The sequence below is a fragment of the Aquarana catesbeiana genome, linkage group LG11, assembly GCF_042186555.1.
Source record: "Aquarana catesbeiana isolate 2022-GZ linkage group LG11, ASM4218655v1, whole genome shotgun sequence".
NCBI lineage: Eukaryota > Metazoa > Chordata > Amphibia > Anura > Ranidae > Aquarana > Aquarana catesbeiana.
The window spans coordinates 252,894,527-252,913,992 of NC_133334.1; the positions used below are offsets into that span (position 1 = coordinate 252,894,527).

The window sequence follows — 19,466 nt, forward strand, 5'->3', positions numbered from 1 at the left end:
CTGACTCCAAGTCTGTGATTTACGAGAACACCCAGATCCTTCTCCATCATTGACTCCAAGTTTATGATCTACGAGAACAAGAGTTTTCTCCAATATTGACTCCAAGTCTATAGTCTACCCAGATTATTCCCCATAACTTACTCCTAGTCTATGATCTACCAGAATACCCAGATCTTTCCCCATCATTGATTCCAAGTCTATGATAGCACTCAAATCCTTCTCCATCATTGACTTCAAGTCTACGATATACCAGAACACCCAGATTCTTCTCCCTAATTGATTCCATGTTTATGAACACCACTAATAACACTGAACCTTGTGGAACTCCACTAGCAACACTGAATCCTGGGGTACAGCACAAATAGCACTGTGCCTTGGGGTACACTACTAATAACACTGAACCTTGTGGTATACCACTAATAGTACTGATCCTTGGGGTACACCACTAACAACACCGAACCTTGGGGTGTCCCAATAATAACACTAAACCTTGGAGTACACCACTAATAACTGAACCTTGGGGTACATCACTAATAACACTGATCCTTGGGGTACACCACTAATAATGTTGAAACCTTGGAGTACACCACTAATAACTGAACCTTGGGGTACATCACTAATAACACCGATCCTTGGGGTACACCACTAATAATGTTGAATCTTGGGGTATACCACTAATAACACTGAACCTAGGAGTACACGACTAGTACCCCATACTTTGGGGTTATCGGAGGCAAATTCTCAGTCCCACAGACTGGGACCTTAGTTGTCACACTGTGCAGAAGCAATGTCCCTAAGGCGGAGTATACACTGCAGCAGCGCTGTTCCTGGGGTGGAGAATGCTATGCAGGAGCGCTGTTCCTGGGGCAGAGTATGCTGTGCACAAGTACTATTCTTGGGGCCCGGTATGCTGTGGAGGAGCAGTGTCCCTTGAGCCAAGTAAACTATGTAGTAGCACTATTTCTGGGGCAGAGTACACTGTGCAGGGGCACTATCTCTGGAGTCAAGTACACTGTGCAGGAGCACTATCCCTATGACCAAGTACACAATGTAGAAGCGCTTTCCCTGGGGCCGAGTATACTATGCAGAGAAGAACACAGGGGAACAGTCGGGGATGATCTGTGGGGGCAGTAGCACCAATCTCCCTGTATAGCTTTCAATGAAGCGGCTAAAATCCGCGCGAGGGAGAAGAGAAGAATCTTTCAGCTGCTTCATTGAAAGCCATACAGGGAGATTTGTGATTGTAACTGCCTCCACTGCCACACCGACCGTCCCCGACTGTCAACCAGGGTACCAGCCAGAGATGGATCATCCATGGGTGCAGTGTGGATCAGAGCACAGTGGCCCCCCATCCTCAGGGCCTGTGTGCAGTCAACACCTTGTACCCATAGATGATATGCCACTGGCAGAAGCGCTGACTCTGGGGCCAAGTACACTATGTGGGAGCACTGTCCCTGGGGCCAATTCCACTGTGTGTGGGTGCTGTCCCTGGGACTAAGTACACTGTATAGGAGGGCTGTCCCTGGGGCCAAGTACACTGTGCAGAGTCACTGTCAATGGAGTCAAGTGTGCAGTCCAGGAGCACTAGCCCTAGGGCAGAGTACACAATTCAATAGAGCTGTCCCTGGGGCCCAGTACCCCGTGCAGGAGCGCTGTTCCTGGGGTCAAGTACACTGTGCAGAAGCTCTGTTCCTGGGGCCAAGTACCCCGTGCAGGAGCACTGTTCCTGGAGCCAAGTACACTGTGCAGGAGCACTGTTCCTGGGGCCAAGTACACTGTGCAGGAGCGCTGTTCCTGGGGCCAAGTACACTGTGCAGAAGCGATGTCCCTGGGGTCAAGTACACTATGCAGCAGCACTGTCCCTGGGGCCAAGTACACTGTGCAGAGAGGATGTCCCTGGGGAGGAGTACACTATGCAGCAGTGCTGTCCCTGGGGCCAAGTACACTGTGCAGGACCACTATCCATAGGGCCCAGTACATTGTGCAGAAGCACTGACCCTGGGGCCAAGTACACTATGCAGGAGCACTATCCCTAGGGCCGAGTACACAATTCAGGAGTGCAGAAGCACTGTCCCTAGGGCCGAGTACACTATGCAGCAGCGCTGTCCCTGGGGCCGAGTCCACTCTGTGGCAGCTGTCCCTGGCCAAGTACATTGTGCAGAAGCACTGACCCTGGGGCCAAGTACACTGTGCAGGAGCACTATCCCTGGGGCCAAGTACAACATGCAGGAGTGCTGTCCTTGGGGCCAAGTACACTGTGCAGGAGTGCTGTCCCTGGAGCTGAGTCCACTGTGTGGGAGCGCTGTCCCTGGGGCAGGGTACATTGTACATAAGCACTGTCCCTGGGGCAAGGTACATTGTGCATAAGCACTGTCCCTGGGGCAAGGTACATTGTGCATAAGCACTGTCCCTGGGGCCAAGTACACTGTGCAGGAGCACTATCTCTAGGGCCGAGTACACAATTCAGGAGAAAGGTCCTTAGGTTTGAGTATGCTGTGAAGGAGCGCTGTCCTTGGGGCCGAGTGCACAGTACAGAAATGCTGTCTCTGGTTGCTAAGTACACTGTGCAGAGTCACTATCCCTGGAGTCAAGTGTGCAGTCCAGGAGCACTATCCCTAGGGCAGAGTACACAATTCAGGAGAGCTGTCCCTGGGGCCCAGTACCCCGTGCAGGAGCACTATTCCTGGGGCCAAGTACACTGTGCAGGAGCACTATCCCTAGGGTCAAGTACACAATTCAGGAGTGCAGAAGCGCTGTTCCTAGGGCCGAGTACACTATGCTGGAATGCTGTCCCTGGGCCCAAGTATACCATGCAGGAGTGCTGTCCCTGGGCCCAAGTACACCATTCAGAAGTGCTGTCCCTGGGGCCAAGTAAACTGTGCAGGAGTGCTATCTCTGGGGCTGAGTCCACTGTGGGAACGCTGTCCCTGGGGCCAAGTACATTGTGCAGAAGCACTGTCCCTGGGGCCAAGTACACAATTGTATGCTGTGCAGGAGCGCTGTCCTCGGGAACGAGTACACTATGCAGGAGTGCTGTCCCTGGGTCCAAGTACACTGTACATGAGCGCTGTTTATGGGGCCAAGTACACTGTGTATTAGCCCTATCCCTAGGGCCGAGTACACAATTCAGGAATGCAGATGCACTGTCCCTAGGGCCAAGTACACTATGCTGGAGCACTGTCCCTGGGCCCAATTACACCATGCAGGAGTGCTGTCCCTGGGGCCAAGTACACTGTGCGGGAGTGCTGTCTTTGGGGCTGAGTCCACTGTGTGGGAACGCTGTCCCTGGGGCCAAGTACATTGTGCAGAAGCACTGTCTCTGGGGCCAAGTACACAATTCAGGAGCAAGTTTCTTAGGTTTGAGTATGCTGTGCAGGAGTCCTGTCCTTGGGGCTGAGTAAACAGTGCAGAAGTGCTGTCCCAGGGGCCAAGTACACTGTGCAGGAGTGTTGTCCCTGGGGCTGAGTCCATTGTGCGGGAGCACTGTCCATGGGGCAAGGTACACTGTGCAGGGGCACTGTTCCTGGAGTCAAATATGCTGTGCAGGAGCACTATCGATAGGGTCGAGTATACAATTCAGGATTGCTGTCCCTGGGGCCAAGTACAATATGCAGGAGCGTTGTCCCTGGGGTCAAATAAATTTTTGGACCCTGAGTAGAACCGTCAATGTTCTGAATCTGATGAGCAGCTGTAGGCCAAGTCAGTTCAGGGTGGATTTTTCCCACTTTTATAAATAACTCTTCTGTAATATTGGGAAAAACACTTCACTGAATAAACAGGCACCCCCTATAGTGCCATCCGTATGTATTTCAGCTAAAGGAGCAAAGTGAGGAACAACTTCAGGATAAACCTCCTAGAAGGCATTGTGTGTCCAGGCAGAGCTCTGCAGTCTTCTACGTGATGGACTATTGAACAGGAAGCTCCCACCACTTCAGGTATTCACAATCGGTTTGGCGAAGCCGCTTCTCTCCTAAGGTCATGCAGCCGCTCTCTCATAGACATCAGAGAAAATGTAGGAGCAGCGGACCAATGTTGTTTGTGGGGACAACGAGGGCTTGCTGACATTATAGGGCTGGAGCAGGAAGAAAAGAGAGCACCTGCTGTTAGGGAAGAGAGAAATAACCTAAGTGTGCTGTCTCACAGATGGCACAATTATGTATATCCTGGTGCCTACGCAGTTCCTGGCTGTGTTCAGGAATGTTTGACACAGATCAGCCCCTACTGCAGCCTTTCACATTGTGACTTGCTACAAAGTTACAATATTGCAACCATAGAACAGCACTAGTTTAGTGACTTTAACCACAAAGTGCCAAAGATAACCAATCACAGATGCCCCCCCTTTCCAGAGAAACGGGCACTGCATGTACACTTTCCACTCAAGTTTTAATCTGATCAATGTTTTCCTTTATTTTTATGATCCTAATTGTTCAGTGATGCTAGATTGTGTGTGGTTGTATTGATCTCTTTGGTGATGTGCGGGTTTATTGATCTGTTTTTTCTCACTAATGGCAGGGAGGGGTCAGCATGTATATGGCCAGGCATCAGATCTGTATCCTGCTGATATTCCTGGATGTGCAGGCCTCATACACAGGAAAAGAGGACCTGGACCAGCAGTAGATGTGGTCACACTAGAGGTGCGTAATCACATACTGTAAACAGGTGTGCAGTGAAATGGGCTGTGTCATTGCTACACTATTTACAACCCCATTCAAAGCAGGCCTGAAACTTCCATTTGCTCTGAGGCAATACTGACAGTTTTTATTTCACACTGAACAAAGTCAGCTCAGAATAATGATGACGCATTGGTCTGGATTTTTTATTTGGCTCAGTGACAATTAGCTCAGGGAAAATATGTGAAGAGCTGATAAAGTCTGCACAATGTCAGGAGGACGCTGACGAGCCATCAACACCTACACACCAGATCTGAAAATGAAAAGTCATAAGAGAGCCAATGAATGAATTCATACAACTACTCCACCAATCCATTCCCACATCCCCCATCCAGGGGGCTTTGTGAGGACAGCAGAGGGAACGCAGAACAGGGAGGGGGTATGGGGGCAGCAGGGAAAAGCTCAGAAGAGGGGGGGCAGCAGGGAAAAGCTCAGAAGAGGGGGGGCAGCAGAGGAAAACCCTTAACAGGGTGGAAAGCAGAGGGGACTTAAGAACTGGACAGACAGCAAAGGGCACCCAAGAACAGGGTGGACAGCACAGGGGGGTCAAGAACTGGGTGGACAGCATAGGGGGGTCAAGAACAGGGTGGACAACAGGGGGGATTCAAAAACAGGATAGACAGTAGGGGGAGGCCAGAACAGGGTGGGCAGCAGAGGGGACTCAAGAACAGGGCAGACAACAGAGGGGATTCAAGAACAAAGTAGACAGCAGAGGGGACCCCTTAACAGGATGGACGGCAGAGGGAACTCAAAAACAGGGTGGACAACAGGTGGTACTCAAGAATAGGGTAGACAACAGAGGGGACTCAAGAATAGGGCGAACAACAGAGGGGATTCAAGAACAGGGCGGACAACAGAGGGGATTCAAGAACAGGGCGGACAACAGAGGGGGGACAAAACAGGGGGTTGCAGCCAAAGGAAACCCCAAAACAAGTAGTGGGGACCCCAGAACAAGGTGGAGAATAAAGGGGGAGAGCAGAACATGGTGGAAAGCAGAATGAACCCCAAAACAGGGTGGACAGTAGAGAGGAGCCCAGAACAGGGCGGACAGCAGAGGAAATCCCAAAACAAGGTGGACAGCAGAGGAAACACCAAAATGGGGGCAGACAGCGGAGGGAACCCCTAACAGGGTGTGCAGCAGCGGGGACCCCAGAACAGAAAGCCGAGGGGACACCAGAGCAGGACAGAAAACAGAGGGTCTCAAGAACAGGGCGGACAGCAGAGGGGGCAGCCAAGGGAATATAGTGGACAGCAGAAGGTACTGGAGAATAGGGCAGAAAGCAGAGAAGACAGACGGCAGTGGGGGCACCAAAATGGGTGGCCCCAGAACAGGGTCGGATGCTAATGGATCCCATCATACAATGTGTGATCAGCGACTTACTCAATCTTTCAGGAAGCAGGAATTCTCATCTCATGCAATCAGGTTCATTATATTCAGTTTTCTTCTACCATAATACAGTTTTTCCTCAAAGTGCAGCCTATAGGGGGAGCTGGCAGCACCTGCATTACTTGCCCCTTTGTGCCCTTTTTATAAATTTTGGATATAGTAAAAAGGGTTAAAACCCTGTCAGTTATTTTTTCCTTGCCATCTGGGTCCCATTGGGGAGATTTCTCTTTATTTCCTGTCCTGGAGACACAACAGGGAATAAGCAAAAGTCTTTTCAAAGTAAGGGTAATCCCCTCTTAATTATCACTGGAACAGGTATCCACATTGGACAATTTCCTCTCTATGCCTGCTCTGGTGAAAGGATTGTCCTTTGTCCTGATGTCACCATTGTCAACGAGACAGATGGCAAACAGAGAGGGTGAATTTAGCCAGCGGGGACACAAGGCAGCAAGACAAACATGACTGGGGTTGTAACCCTTCCTTACTCCTTCCAAAACACAAAACAATGTTTTGGATTTTCATATGATGCCTCTTGGTTTTGTGGCCTTTAAGCTGCCTGGCAGAGCATTGTTCTTTTGCCACTGCTTGCCCCCCCCCCAGCATGACTTGATGGACAAATGCAAGGAGAGGGGAGCAGGAAGAGGTCTCTCATTGGCTGCTGCCACATCCAGTGGAATGGACCACATGCTGCAGTATTGAAAGCTGCTGACGGCAGTGACCAGGGGAAAGAGAGGTACAGTATGTGCAGCCGTGAGGAGTGCTAATGACCCAGAGTTCCACAAAGGTGCAGGCTGGCGAGATAGGCCCAAGGCTTGATGGGCTTTAACCTGACAGCATTCAGGACCTGTGATACTGTTCCTACTCAGAACCATCTGGGCAGGACCACACAGCGCCCAGTCACACTTTACCAGAGTACCTGGGTGGTGAGAGGCCTGAGGGCCAACTTTATGTGTTATTGTTGTCACTGCCCCCTAGCTGCCAAGGATTCCTGACAGGAAGGGACTGTGCTTTCCTTATCCTGAGGATTACAATATCCCCTGTTAGTGAAAGAGCAATATAACATGAGGATCAGGGCCTAGTAATGTCAGAGACTGAGGCCAGTCCTACTGGCCAGTGGCATAGGCAGGGCCTCTTAAAGACAGGTTATCTTGCTAGTATTGTTGTTCTTTATTGAGGTGTTTAATCCTGAGGCTGTTACCTACAATTGTCATATATCTGATTACTATTGTATTTCCTTTTTATTTAGCCCACCCTTTATTTCTACAGGGCTTTTCCTGTTACTAAAGCCCATTTAAAAGTTCTAGGAAGTCACTATCACTTGGGTCCTGGTACAGGGTGGGACATCAATGGGAAACAGGTTGGAGGACTCAAAAAATCCAGTGGCTCAATCTGGGGCTAGTGCTTCATATACACTTTAATAGGATGATAAATCCACATGGGCACATCCTGCTCCCAGTATGTCTCCTCTACCTATGATGTTATTATTATTATACAGGATTTATATAGTGCCAACAGTTTGTGCAGCGCTTTACAACATGGAGGCAGATAGTACAGTTACAATATAATTCAATACAGGAGGTATCAGAGGGCCCTGCTTGTTAGAGCTTACAATCTAGGAGGGAGAGTCAAGTGATACAAAAGGTAAAAGCTGTGGAAGATGAGCTGATGGGTAAAATAAAAGTACAGTTGTTAGGTGTTGGCAGGATAGGCTTCTCTGAAGAGGAGGGTTTTCAGGGATCGTCTAAAAGCAAACAGATTAGGATATAATCAGACAGATTGGGGTAGGGAGTTCCATATGATGGGGGGAGGCTCTGGAAAAGTAATGGAGGCGAGCATGGGAGGAGGTGATGAGAGCTAGAGAGCAGGAGGTCTTGGGAGGAACGAAGAGAACGAATAGGTTGGTATTTTGAGACTAGGCTAGTGATGTAGATGGGGGCTAAGTTGTGGATGGCTTTCTAAGTCATTAGTATTTTTAATTTAATTAGTTGGGTGAGTGGAAGCCAATTGAGGGATTGACAGCAAGTAGTCTAAGTAAAGGTAAGCCAATGGGAGGGGCGTTGCAGTAGTCGAGGCGAGAGATGACCAGGGAGTGAACTAGGAGGTTTGTGGTGTCATTGGTTAGAAAGGGGGGGGGGTATTTTGGAGATGTTGCAGAGATTAAAGCGGAAGTAAACCCATCCACATAACAGTTTAATTTCTGGCACGTGCCAGAAATGTAACACTCCCATTGGTTATGCTCTCAACCAAACTGTCAAACCTTCCAATGGCTGGTGTCATAACTGATCACGTGCAACATCATGGCAGTTGTAGAATAAACAGAGGCAAAGATGGCAGCTTCCTTGGCTGAAAACGATGCGGGGGTTTACTTACACATTAAGGTGGCAAGATTTAGACGGTGATTGAATGTGGGGCCTAAAGGATAAATCAGAGTCCGGGATTACAACTAGAACCTTGGCATGCAGGAATGGGCTGATAGTTGTGCCATCAGTCTTGACAGAGAGATCAGGGGTAGGGGCACGTGGGGGAGGAAAAATGATGAGCTCGGTTTTGGATAGATTGAGTTTGAGGAAGCGGTGTGACATCCAGCTTGATATGTCAGTTAGTAAATTAGTGATATGTAAGGAGACTGAGGGGTTATGATGTGTTATCTCACTTGCATAACTCCATATACCCCATACACCCCGTTCCCAGTCCTTCTTTACATATGACTTGTTATCTCATGTACTGAGCACCGGCTATGCTCTCCATATCCCCCATAAACCCCAATCTCAGTACTTCTTTACATACAGTATGACATGTTATTCCATATACTGAGTTCAAGCTATATTCTCCATATCCCCTATACACCCCACACCCAGTACGTTTCATCTACCCATAAAGTGTTATTTCACATACTGAGCTCAGGCTATCTTCTCTGTATCTGCTCCCAGTAATTCTTCTCTATATATAGGCTGCAGCTGAATGTACAAGCCTGTGCCTTCCAGGAAGAGAGGCAGAATGCCATCAATCACATCCTGCAGCTCTGCACATTTCAGATATTGGCTGCAGTCCCCAGCAGTGCAGGAAAACTGTGCTCCATACATACATTTTTATATATATATATATATATATATATATATATGTATAATGTACAGGGGGCCCCCTGCAGTCTCCCAGCCAGACCACCAATGATAGACAGCAATCATGTGAACCCAGCAGAGGCAGCATTCATTATAATGGGGCCTTGTGTATCTCCAGACACAACATGGCTGCTCTGTTGACATTTAGAAAGGGGCTAAATTATGGATAATGGAGCTGGACCTCCAGTGTCTCCACTGAAAAGATTGGGTGGGTGGGGGCTCATTATTCCTTCATTTACAGCAGTCTCAGAATATCTCATTTCCAGGGAAACACTTTGCAATATGAAAGCGTGATCCAGTGACCTGAAATACCGACAATGCTGCTGCTGATCCTTCTATGCCCAGGTTTCAAGTCACATGATTAAAAGAAAGATTATTGTTGGACCCGAAAAAACTTTCCTGGCACTTGGTTTATCAATTCTAACACAATAATCAGGAGGCCTAAACTCAGCAAAATACAGGGCTCCCGGTAACCAGATTTACACAACAGAAGATGCACCTTATACACCTGGGGCCCAGTACTGCACAACCAGGGGCCCACTAGACTCTTCCTATTCATATGAGAAGAGGTGAGTGAGCCCATTGTACAGCAGGCCTGTATGCCAATGTTCCCTGTCAGAATGGAAATAGAATGCTACATTCACACCGCAGGTTGGTGCACATTGTAGTGGCAGGAACCTTCTGATTCCTGCTGCGGCTCTGAGCATCTAGGTGTGGCCGCCAGCCCCATTCAATACAATGAAAGGTCTCCGGCATTCGAGGGTGTCTGCACAGCCAACGATTATCTGTGGTAATCACTGCTGGACGCACCTTCTCTGCGAATACCGCAGGCAATTGCTGAGGCACCCAGTGAACTGTCATTATTGTGAACGGGGGAATCAGAAGATAAATCGCCGGTGTGAATGTAGCCTAAAGGTTGTTATTGCTGACATAGCGGCCATTCTGATCCTTCACTCATCTGGTAAGCCCCTTACTGGGACCACCAAATTTGCTTATCCCTGGTCAGTGACAAAAAAAGGTGACAGCCTTGGAGACTGTGCAATTGTGTCTTATATTTCTGTCTTGACAGGTTCTCTTTATTAGTTTACTTGGAATGGATTCAAAGAGGAAGAATGTTTCTCTGAGCAAGATGGTTCTTCTTCATCCTTTCCAAAAAAAAAAAAAAATTGTGGCTGTCCTTACAGTAGGGGAAAGGGAAGGCTATTGCACTTGTGCAACCTCTCTTCCAGGGCAATGGGTAGAGGCAGCAGTTGTGGTCTTTGGCACGGGTGGCAACCCTCTGATTTTTAGGGATAATTAGCATTATAAGCAATAAAAGGACGCGTGGACAGAGGTCCACATAAAGGACGCGTGGACAGAGGTCCACATAAAGGACGCGTGGACAGAGGTCCACATAAAGGACGCGTGGACAGAGGTCCACATAAAGGACATAGGTTTAGGTTAGCAGTGAGAGACAGAACAACAACAACATCCAGAAACACGCATTTCAAAAAAGTTATAAAATAATTTGCATTTTAATGAGTGAAATAAGTATTTGACCCCTTCGCAAAACATGACTTAGTGGCAAAACCCTTGTTGGCAATCACAGAGGTCAGACGTTTCTTGTAGTTGGCCACCAGGTTTGCACCTGTCTCAGAAGGGATTTTGTCCCACGGATCTTTGCAGATCCTGTCCAAGTCTTTAAGGTTTCAAGGCTGATGTTTGGAATCTCAAACCTTTAGCTCCCTTCACATATTTTCTATGGGATTAAGGTCTGGAGACTGTCTGGGCCACTTCAGGACTTTAATTTGCTTCTTCTTGAGCCACTCCTTTGTTGCCTTGACCGTGTGTTTTGGGTCATTGCCATGCTGGAAGATCCATCCATGACCCATTTTCAATGCCCTGGCTGAGGGAAGGAGGTTCTCACCCAAGATTTGACGGTACATGGCCCCAGCTATTGTCCTTTTGATGCAGTGAAGTTATCCTATCCCCTTAGCAGAAAAACATCCCCCAAAGCATATTGTTTCCACCTCCATGTTTGATGGTGGGGATGGTGTTCTTGGGGTCATAGGCAGCATTCCTCCTCCTCCTCCAAACACGACGAGTTGAGTTGATGCCAAAGAGCTCAATTTTGGTCTCATCTGACCACAACACTTTCACCCAGTTCTCCTCTGAATCATTCAGATGTTCATTAGCAAACTTCAGACGGGCCTGTACATGTGCTTTCTTGAGCAGGGGGACCTTGCGGGCACTACAGGGTTTCAGTCCATCACGGCGTAGTGTGTTACCAATTTTTTTCTTGGTGACTATGGTCCCAGCTGCCTTGTTCTGGGCCGATTCCTCACCGTTCTCATGATCACTGAAACTCCATGTGAGACCTTGCATGGAGCCCTAGACCGAGGGTGATTGACAGTTATTGTGTTTTTTCCATGTGTCACCCTCTCACCAAGCTGCTTGGCGATGGTCTTGTAGCCCATTTCAGCCTTGTGTAGTTCTACAATCTTGTCCCTGACATCCTTGGACAGCTCTTGGCTGGAATCTGATTGATTGCTTCTGTGGACAGGTGTCTTTTATACAGGTAACAAGCTGAAATTAGGAGCACTCCCTTTAGGAGAGTGCTCCCAATCTCAGCTCGTTACCTGTAGAGAAGACACCTGGGAGTCAGAAATCTTGCTGATTGATAGGGGATCAAATACTTATTTCACTCAAAATGTAAATCAATTTATAACTTTTTTTGAAATGCTTTTTCTGGATATTTTTGTTGTTATTCTGTCTTCAACTGTCAAAATAAACCTACCGTTAAAATTATAGACTGATCATTTCTTTGTCAGTGGGCAAACGTACAAAACCAGCAGGCTATCAAATACTTTTTTGCCCCACTGTGCATGACAGACGCGTGGACAGATCGCTATATGAAGAAGGACACTTGGACAGACTGCTTGTTTAGTTTATACTTCTTGTGGGTTCCATACTTCTATCCACATATATTGTATAATATATAGCCCACAACTAAGTAGATGGATGTCATATAGTTTATTATTATTAGTTCCTGGCATGGACATAAGTATAAATTGTAAGTAAATATGTTTTTACTGTAACACATGGGTTGGGTATCCATGACTGTATATTTCTAGAACAATCAGACATATTAATCACTACTGGTGCCCAACCTATGGCATGAGGGCAATATGTGGCCCTTTGGTACTTACTATGCAATGCTCTGACCCCACCGGGCAGTACTCGTATTACTTTGCCTACTCAGGAACGTTAAAAGAAATATTAATAAAAATATTCCTCTGGATTCTACTATATAATATTTCTTTCACAGTTTTCAACAATGCCTATACCATATTTGCAGCCTTTGACAATCTCTCGTGGCATACCCACAGTCTCTGGCCATTTTCTGTAAGGTTGAGCACCACTGTCTAAAGCCTCGTGCACACGATGCGATTGTTGGCAGGGGATTGTCTGTTGACAGACTGTTGTCCTAAAATCTTACCGTTAGTACGCTCCTTTTGACAATTGTCTAACAAATGTTGGATGACAGGCTAGTACATTTTCGGCGGACATCGTTTTTTGACGTCAGATTTTCATATGGTCAGTACACAAATCCGTCACCAAAAAGTCGAAAGTACAAACATGCATGCTCGGAATAAATGCTCAGCAAACACAAAATTAGCAAAAGGGGTACCAAGGGTGGTGCTCAAGAGCTGAAATTCCTCGAAGTACGTCACTACGTTTGTTTGTTAAACAACAATTGTGTACCGTTAGTATACAGGACAAGATCCTGGCACACGCCCTTAATACAAAAATCAGACGCTCAGTTGGACAACAATTGTACCGTGTGTACGAGGCTTTAGAGTAACAGATTAGGAGAGGAGGGAAAACAAAGTGGTATAAAACATATAGACCATACAACTCCGGTCCTGCTCAGTGTTTATATTTTATTTATGTACAATTAGGAAATGTAAAGACGCAGATCAGAAACCCTTGCAGCAATTGGCTTTGTATTTAAAGTGATTCACTCAGATAATCTCGTCCATCCCCCATCGCTCATATAAGACATTATAGACGAACAGGCAGTGCAGGCTCAGGAGAGGCGTCATGTATCTGTCTCATGGAACTTTCTCTTCTTGTAACTCTGCACCAGGCTGGAGGCCCTGATCTGAGCCGCTTGCCCCCTTTCCCAGTTCTGAAAAGCATTGAGGCCCTCCTGTCCAGCCCGAAACAACAAGCGCTCTAGTTCATCCAGTTTGGCCACCAGGCCGGAGGTGTCCTCATTGTAGGCGTTCTGGGAGGAATCCATGATGCGGCGGAAGCGCCCGATGAAAGTCTGAGAAGAGGGAGACATTAACTCACATTTTCAGCTTGCCATCTCATGCCTGCCCTTCTATATCTTATATAGACTTCTAGTACACAGAGTGCCATTGAGGAACATATGTGAAGGGGGATTGTGGGACTGTCTTATCCAGGATGGAGACCAGCAAAGGTGGCCCCTATCAGAATCCATACCCTTCACCTGTCCAATCATATCCCGACTTGCCCAGTATGCAAATACCCAGCAGGCTGCAGACACTACAGTGACTGACATTTTACTGGGGGTGCTAGGGTACAAGTAGATCTCACATACCCAAACATTATAGTGCCTGTTTTGTCAAATCTGCTTTATACAGTGCTTCCAAACAAAAGGCTTACTTTAAGCTAACTAACCCTTTGTGCTCCCCATCCATCATTACTCTGCAATACTTCCCTCTGCTGCCATCGCTGCCTCCTCACATAAAGCCAATGTGTTGCATCGATCCCATTCTTCTGTATACAGGTGAGTGACAGTGCAGTACATCTGTCCGACTGTCCTCTCTCTGGATGGCTGAGCAGTTACACTCTCTCTCTTTCTGGGGCACAGTGTGGTACTAACTGGTTATCTGGTCTTCAGGCCACAACTCCCGATCAGCTATTATCTGCCTGGGTTGCTGGATGGATATCTTTGCTCTGGGTCACAGCATGGTACAGCTAAATGGCTATCCTCTCCATGGGTTGCAGTGTGGTACACTTGACTGGATATTCAATCCCTGGTTATCTTCTTTCTGGGTTGCAGTGTGGTAAAAGTGACCGGCTATCCTCTCCCTGCCTCACAGTACAGGACATCTGGATATCCTGTCTCTGAGTGCAGTGTGTACACCCGACTGGTTATCCTCTCTCTGGGTACAGTATGTACAGCCGATTGATTATCCTGCCTTTGGGTGAAACGTGTACACTGGATTGGACAGTCTGTCTCTGGATGTAATGTGTATACCTGACTAGTTATGCTCACCTTTTTGAGTGCAGCATGTACACCTGACCAGTTATTGTATCTGGGTGCAGTGTGTACCCTTGACTGGTTATCCTCTCCCTGGGTGCAGTGTGTACCCTTGACTGGTTATCCTCTCCCTGGGTGCAGTGTGTACCCTTGACTGGTTATCCTCTCCCTGGGTGCAGTGTGTACCATGGCTGGTTATCCTCTCCCTGGGTGCAGTGTGTACACCTGACTGGTTATCCTCTCCCTGAGTGCAGTGTGTACCCTTGACTGGTTATCCTCTCCCTGAGTGCAGTGTGTACCCTTGACTGGTTATCCTCTCCCTGGGTGCAGTGTGTACACCTGACTGGTTATCCTCTTCTCTGGGTGCAGTGTGTACCCTTGACTGGTTATTCTCTCCCTGGGTGCAGTGTGTACACCTGACTGGTTATCCTCTCTCTGGATGCAGTGTGTACCCTGGACTGGTTATTCTCTCTCTAGGTTGGATTCCATCACACCTGACCAATGTTCTTGCTCTGAGTTGTAGTGTAGACAGTTCTTATCAGCAGAAGGTGTCGGAGTGAAGTTACCTGTAGCAGGGTCTGCGCGATCTCTGTGTTCTCCGGACTATCAAAGTTGAGGAGCTGTGAGCCAAAGCTGTAGTAATGTGGCCCCATCTTGTGGAGGTCCACCACATTGGCGTCAGCACTGAACACCGTGCGCCAGCCCTCTCGGTAGATCTTCGGCAGTTCCACAGAGATGATTCGCCGCTTGTTGTCGTACAGCCCCTTCACCAGCCACAGTGGGAGCTCCATCTTACTGCCCTGGGATGGAACAAAAAAAAAAAAAAATATCATGTTCTAGAACATGGATACAATGTAACCAATCACCAGTCAAAGCATTTCTCTGACCAGGGAACATGGACACAATGGGGGTGTATTACTGGAAACTGGAGAGTGTAAAATGTGGTGCAGCTGTGCATGTTAGACAATAAGCTTCAAACTTCAGCTTGTTCAATTAAGCTTAGACAAAAGAACCTGAAAGCTGATTGGTTTCTATGCAGAGCTGCACCAGATTTAGTAAATCATCCCCAATGTAACCAATCACCAATGACCAGGGAATATGGACACAATGTAATCAATCATCAGTGAGAAGAACTCCTCATACTGAGGAATCCATAGGACACATCCTATACACCGCTATTACTGATCATTATTGAACATCACTCAGTGCATGGCAGAGCCATAAAGGAAGTGACACCGACCACCAGACCTCATCCAATCCACCATCACAGAGCAGGGAGTGGCAGGATGGCTTTGCTCCCCCTACAGTTACTGACATATAGCACAATGGTGCTCCAATCAGAAGATTCCTACAATTTGCATGTTATAGACATTCCCCATTGTTCTCTAGAACAGGAAGTCACTCATTACAACATTAAAAATGAGAGTAACCTCTTCCAGGTGTCACACAGTGGGGTGACAGCTGATAATAGCGGCATTACTGAGGGACACACAGTGGGGGTCACAGATGACAGAACAAAAATGAGGTGATGTAGGTGCTACCTGGGGACACAGTGACAGATGACACATAGTGGAGTGACAGATGATGGAAGGGTTAACTAGGGACACAGTGATGTGACAGATGGAAGGGGTCACTCTTGGGGCATATGATGGAGTTACAGATGATGGTGGAGTCACCTCAGGGGGACATAGTGGGAGTAATTAGCGATAGGTGGTGACAGATGAAGAGGGTACGGTCAAGACACACAGCAGTGACAGATGGAGGAGTTACCCAGGGACACATATCAGGGTAGCAGAAGATGGAGGGGTCACCCTGGGGATACATGTCAGGGTGACAAAAGTTTCATCCCGGAGACACCAAAAGGTGACAGAAGGGAAATCCGGAGAAACATAGTAGGATGACGTGATGAAGGGGACATCCCAGGGAATCACAGTGGAGTGACAGATGGTGGAGGGGTCACTATGTGGGGGGGGGCAGATGGTGGAGGGGTCACTATGTGGGGGGGGCAGATGATGGATGGGTCACTATGTGGGGGGGGGGGGACAGATGATGGAGGGGTCACTATGTGGGGGGGGGGGGACAGATGATGGAGGGGTCACAGATGATGGAGGGGTCACTATGTGGGGGGGCGACAGATGATGGAGGGGTCACTATGTGGGGGGGGAATGACAGATGATGGAGGGGTCACTATGTGGGGGGGGACAGGTGATTAAAGGGTCACTATGTGGGGGAGGGCAGGTGATGGAGGGGTCACTATGTTGGGGGGGGGACAGGTGATGGAGGGGTCACTATGTTGGGGGGGGACAGGTGATGGAGGGGTCACTATGTGGGGGGTACAAGTGATGGAGGGGTCACTATGTGGGGGGTACAAGTGATGGTGGGGTGACAGGTGATGGAGGGGTCACTATGTGGGGGGGACAGATGATGGAGGGCTAACTATGTGGGGAGGGGGCAGATGACGGAGGGGTCACTATGTGGGGACAGATGATGGAGGGGTCACTATGTGGGGGGGGGGACAGATGATGGAGGGGTCACTATGTGGGGGGGCGACAGATGAAGGAGGGTCCACTATGTGGGGGGGGGGGAGGGCAGGTGATGGAGGGGTCACTATGTGGGGGGACAGATGAGGGGGGACAGGTGACGGAGGGGTCACTATGTGGGGGGGACAGGTGACGGAGGGGTCACTATGTGGGGGGGACAGGTGACGGAGGGGTCACTATGTGGGGGGGACAGGTGACGGAGGGGTCACTATGTGGGGGGGACAGGTGACGGAGGGGTCACTATGTGGGGGGGGACAGGTGACGGAGGGGTCACTATGTGGGGGGGACAGGTGACGGAGGGGTCACTATGTGGGGGGGGGACAGGTGACGGAGGGGTCACTATGTAGGGGGGGGGGACAGGTGACGGAGGGGTCACTATGTGGGGGGGGGACAGGTGATGGAGGGGTCACTATGTGGGGGGGGGGGGACAGGTGATGGAGGGGTCACTATGTGGGGGGGGACAGGTGATGGTGGGGGTCACTATGTGGGGGGGGACAGGTGATGGAGGGGTCACTATGTGGGGGGGACAGGTGATGGAGGGGTCACTATGTGGGGGGGGACAGGTGATGGAGGGGTCACTATGTAGGGGGGGACAGGTGATGGTGGGGGTCACCAGCAGTCAGTATTGGGGTGCAGACATTATTGGGGTCCCATGTGAGGTAATATCGGGGTCTCTCACCTCAGGGATGTGCTCCGTTTCCCCTCCTTTGTCCAGGAAGCCCAGGCGGGCCAGGCCGCTCTCCAGCCGACACGGCAGCTTCTCCTGAGACATGAGAACATCTTCCAGGGACAGAAAATTCTCCTCCCGGCCCAACCCGGCCTCCACCGCACGGTACGACTCCCACATCGTACGACTGACCGGCCGGGCGAATCTCCCGCCTTCCGTGTCACCATGGAGACCGGGGCGGGGCCTCCCCCCAGCCACAGTCTGAGGGCAGGGCTTCTCTTCCGTTACAGCCAAAGGTGAGGCTTGTTACACAGAGGCAGCTCACGGGCGCCACCTGTTGGACGCAGAATTGCTAGTGTGTGTGCAGCATAGAGTGTGACTGAGAATGATGTTGTGTGCCATCTCCTTCTATTATTATCACTATAATTATCTCCATCTATTAATATTATTGTTATCATCACTATTATGATCTCTAGTGGTGGCCAGTCCATAAGGGGTGCCGCCCCCCCCCCAAAGTTTACAAAGTATAAGAAAACTAATCATAGAACAATTTATTTTTAAATACCGTATTTATCGGCGTATAACACGCACAGGCATATAACATGCACATTCATTTTAAGAGGGAAGTTTCAGGAAAAAAACTTACATTTTAAATGAGGAACTTTGATGCAAAATAAGGGTCAGTGCCCATCTGCAGCCTCACCATTGCCATCAATGCAGCCTGATCAGTGCCCATCTGCAGCCTCACAAGTGCCATCAATGCAGCCTCATCAGTCCACATCAATGCAGCAGCCTCACCATTGCCATCAATGCAGCCTGATCGATGCCCATCTGCAGCCTAGAGGGGACAGGGAGGGGGGCCGGAGGAGCCCCGACAGATTACATACAGTGAGAATCTCCTATGATAGACAGAACAGTGGTCCAATGGCGGCCCAAGAGATGGGACTTCCCATTACAGAGGCCACCAAGTAAACAGGAGATTCTCACTGTATGTAATCTGCCGGCGCTCGTCCTGCCCCCCTCCATGTCCCCTACAAGGCAGCTAAAACTGAAGTATTGGCATATAACACGCACACACTATTTGCACCTGATTTTCATGGTGAAAAAGTGAGTGTTATACGCCAATAAATACAGTAACTGATAATATGAAGTTAAAAAATGTTAGTCATATTATCGTTTAAAAATCATTTGTTCTATGATTATGATTGTGCGGGGTGCCGGACTATTAGGTCAGTCATTTTTTTACAAGCATGTGATTGGAGCCTGCGCCTCTAATTGGCTTGTTTTAGGATGTCCAGTGCGCTGCGCCCCGAACCCTCCCACTTTTGATTTTACCAAATCAATATTCGCTATCGCGTCTCTTCTCATTCCGGCCAATCAGGAGGCTGAAGATTTAGAAGCCGGAAAGAAGACCAGGTTAACACGGAAGACGTCGGGTATCAGGGGAGCCGTGAAGGTAAGTCTCACGGCGTCCTCTGCCCCCCAAACAGTTTTTTAGCACCAGCCGCCACCGATTATCTCCTTCTATTATAATTATTATTACTATTGCATTTAATATTATGTGATGTGTTGGGATCTACTTCTATTATCATTATTATTATTATTATTATTATTATTATGGTGTTATTGATGCAAGATGATGAGTTGGGAAATCCTTCCATCTTTGAACACACAAATAAATCCCAGATGGCTGCTCTCTTCATAATCTTTATTATTAAAAGTACAAAATGTACATCACAAAACAGTGGGGGGACAGGAGATGGCAAACGCGTTTCGGGCCCACTAGGTGGCTTTTGACTTATCGCCTA

The 19,466-nt window shown here is 48.5% G+C and overlaps 1 protein-coding gene across 1 annotated transcript; it reads right to left on the reverse strand.

Annotated features, from left to right (window-relative positions):
* Positions 1-13,079: 13,079 nt before the first annotated feature.
* Positions 13,080-17,928, reverse strand: GINS3 (GINS complex subunit 3). The gene is made up of 3 exons (XM_073605627.1): positions 17,671-17,928; positions 15,018-15,251; positions 13,080-13,488 (listed from the first exon to the last, which is right to left on the reverse strand). The coding sequence occupies exons 1-3, from the start codon at positions 17,836-17,838 to the stop codon at positions 13,258-13,260; spliced, it is 633 nt and encodes a 210-aa protein (XP_073461728.1). The 5' UTR covers positions 17,839-17,928; the 3' UTR covers positions 13,080-13,257.
* Between the last annotated feature and the right edge of the window lie 1,538 nt (positions 17,929-19,466).

What these genes read in the sequence shown, in the direction of transcription:
- GINS3 (XM_073605627.1), bottom strand. Translation starts at nt 17,838, where the DNA reads ATGTGGGAGTCGTACCGTGCGGTGGAGGCCGGGTTGGGCCGGGAGGAG. An exon ending in AAACGGAGCACATCCCTGAG is followed by an intron (nt 15,252 to 17,670) that starts GTGAGAGACCCC and finishes GTTCCATCCCAG; the next exon opens with GGCAGTAAGATGGAGCTCCC. An exon ending in TCGCGCAGACCCTGCTACAG is followed by an intron (nt 13,489 to 15,017) that starts GTAACTTCACTC and finishes CCCTCTTCTCAG; the next exon opens with ACTTTCATCGGGCGCTTCCG.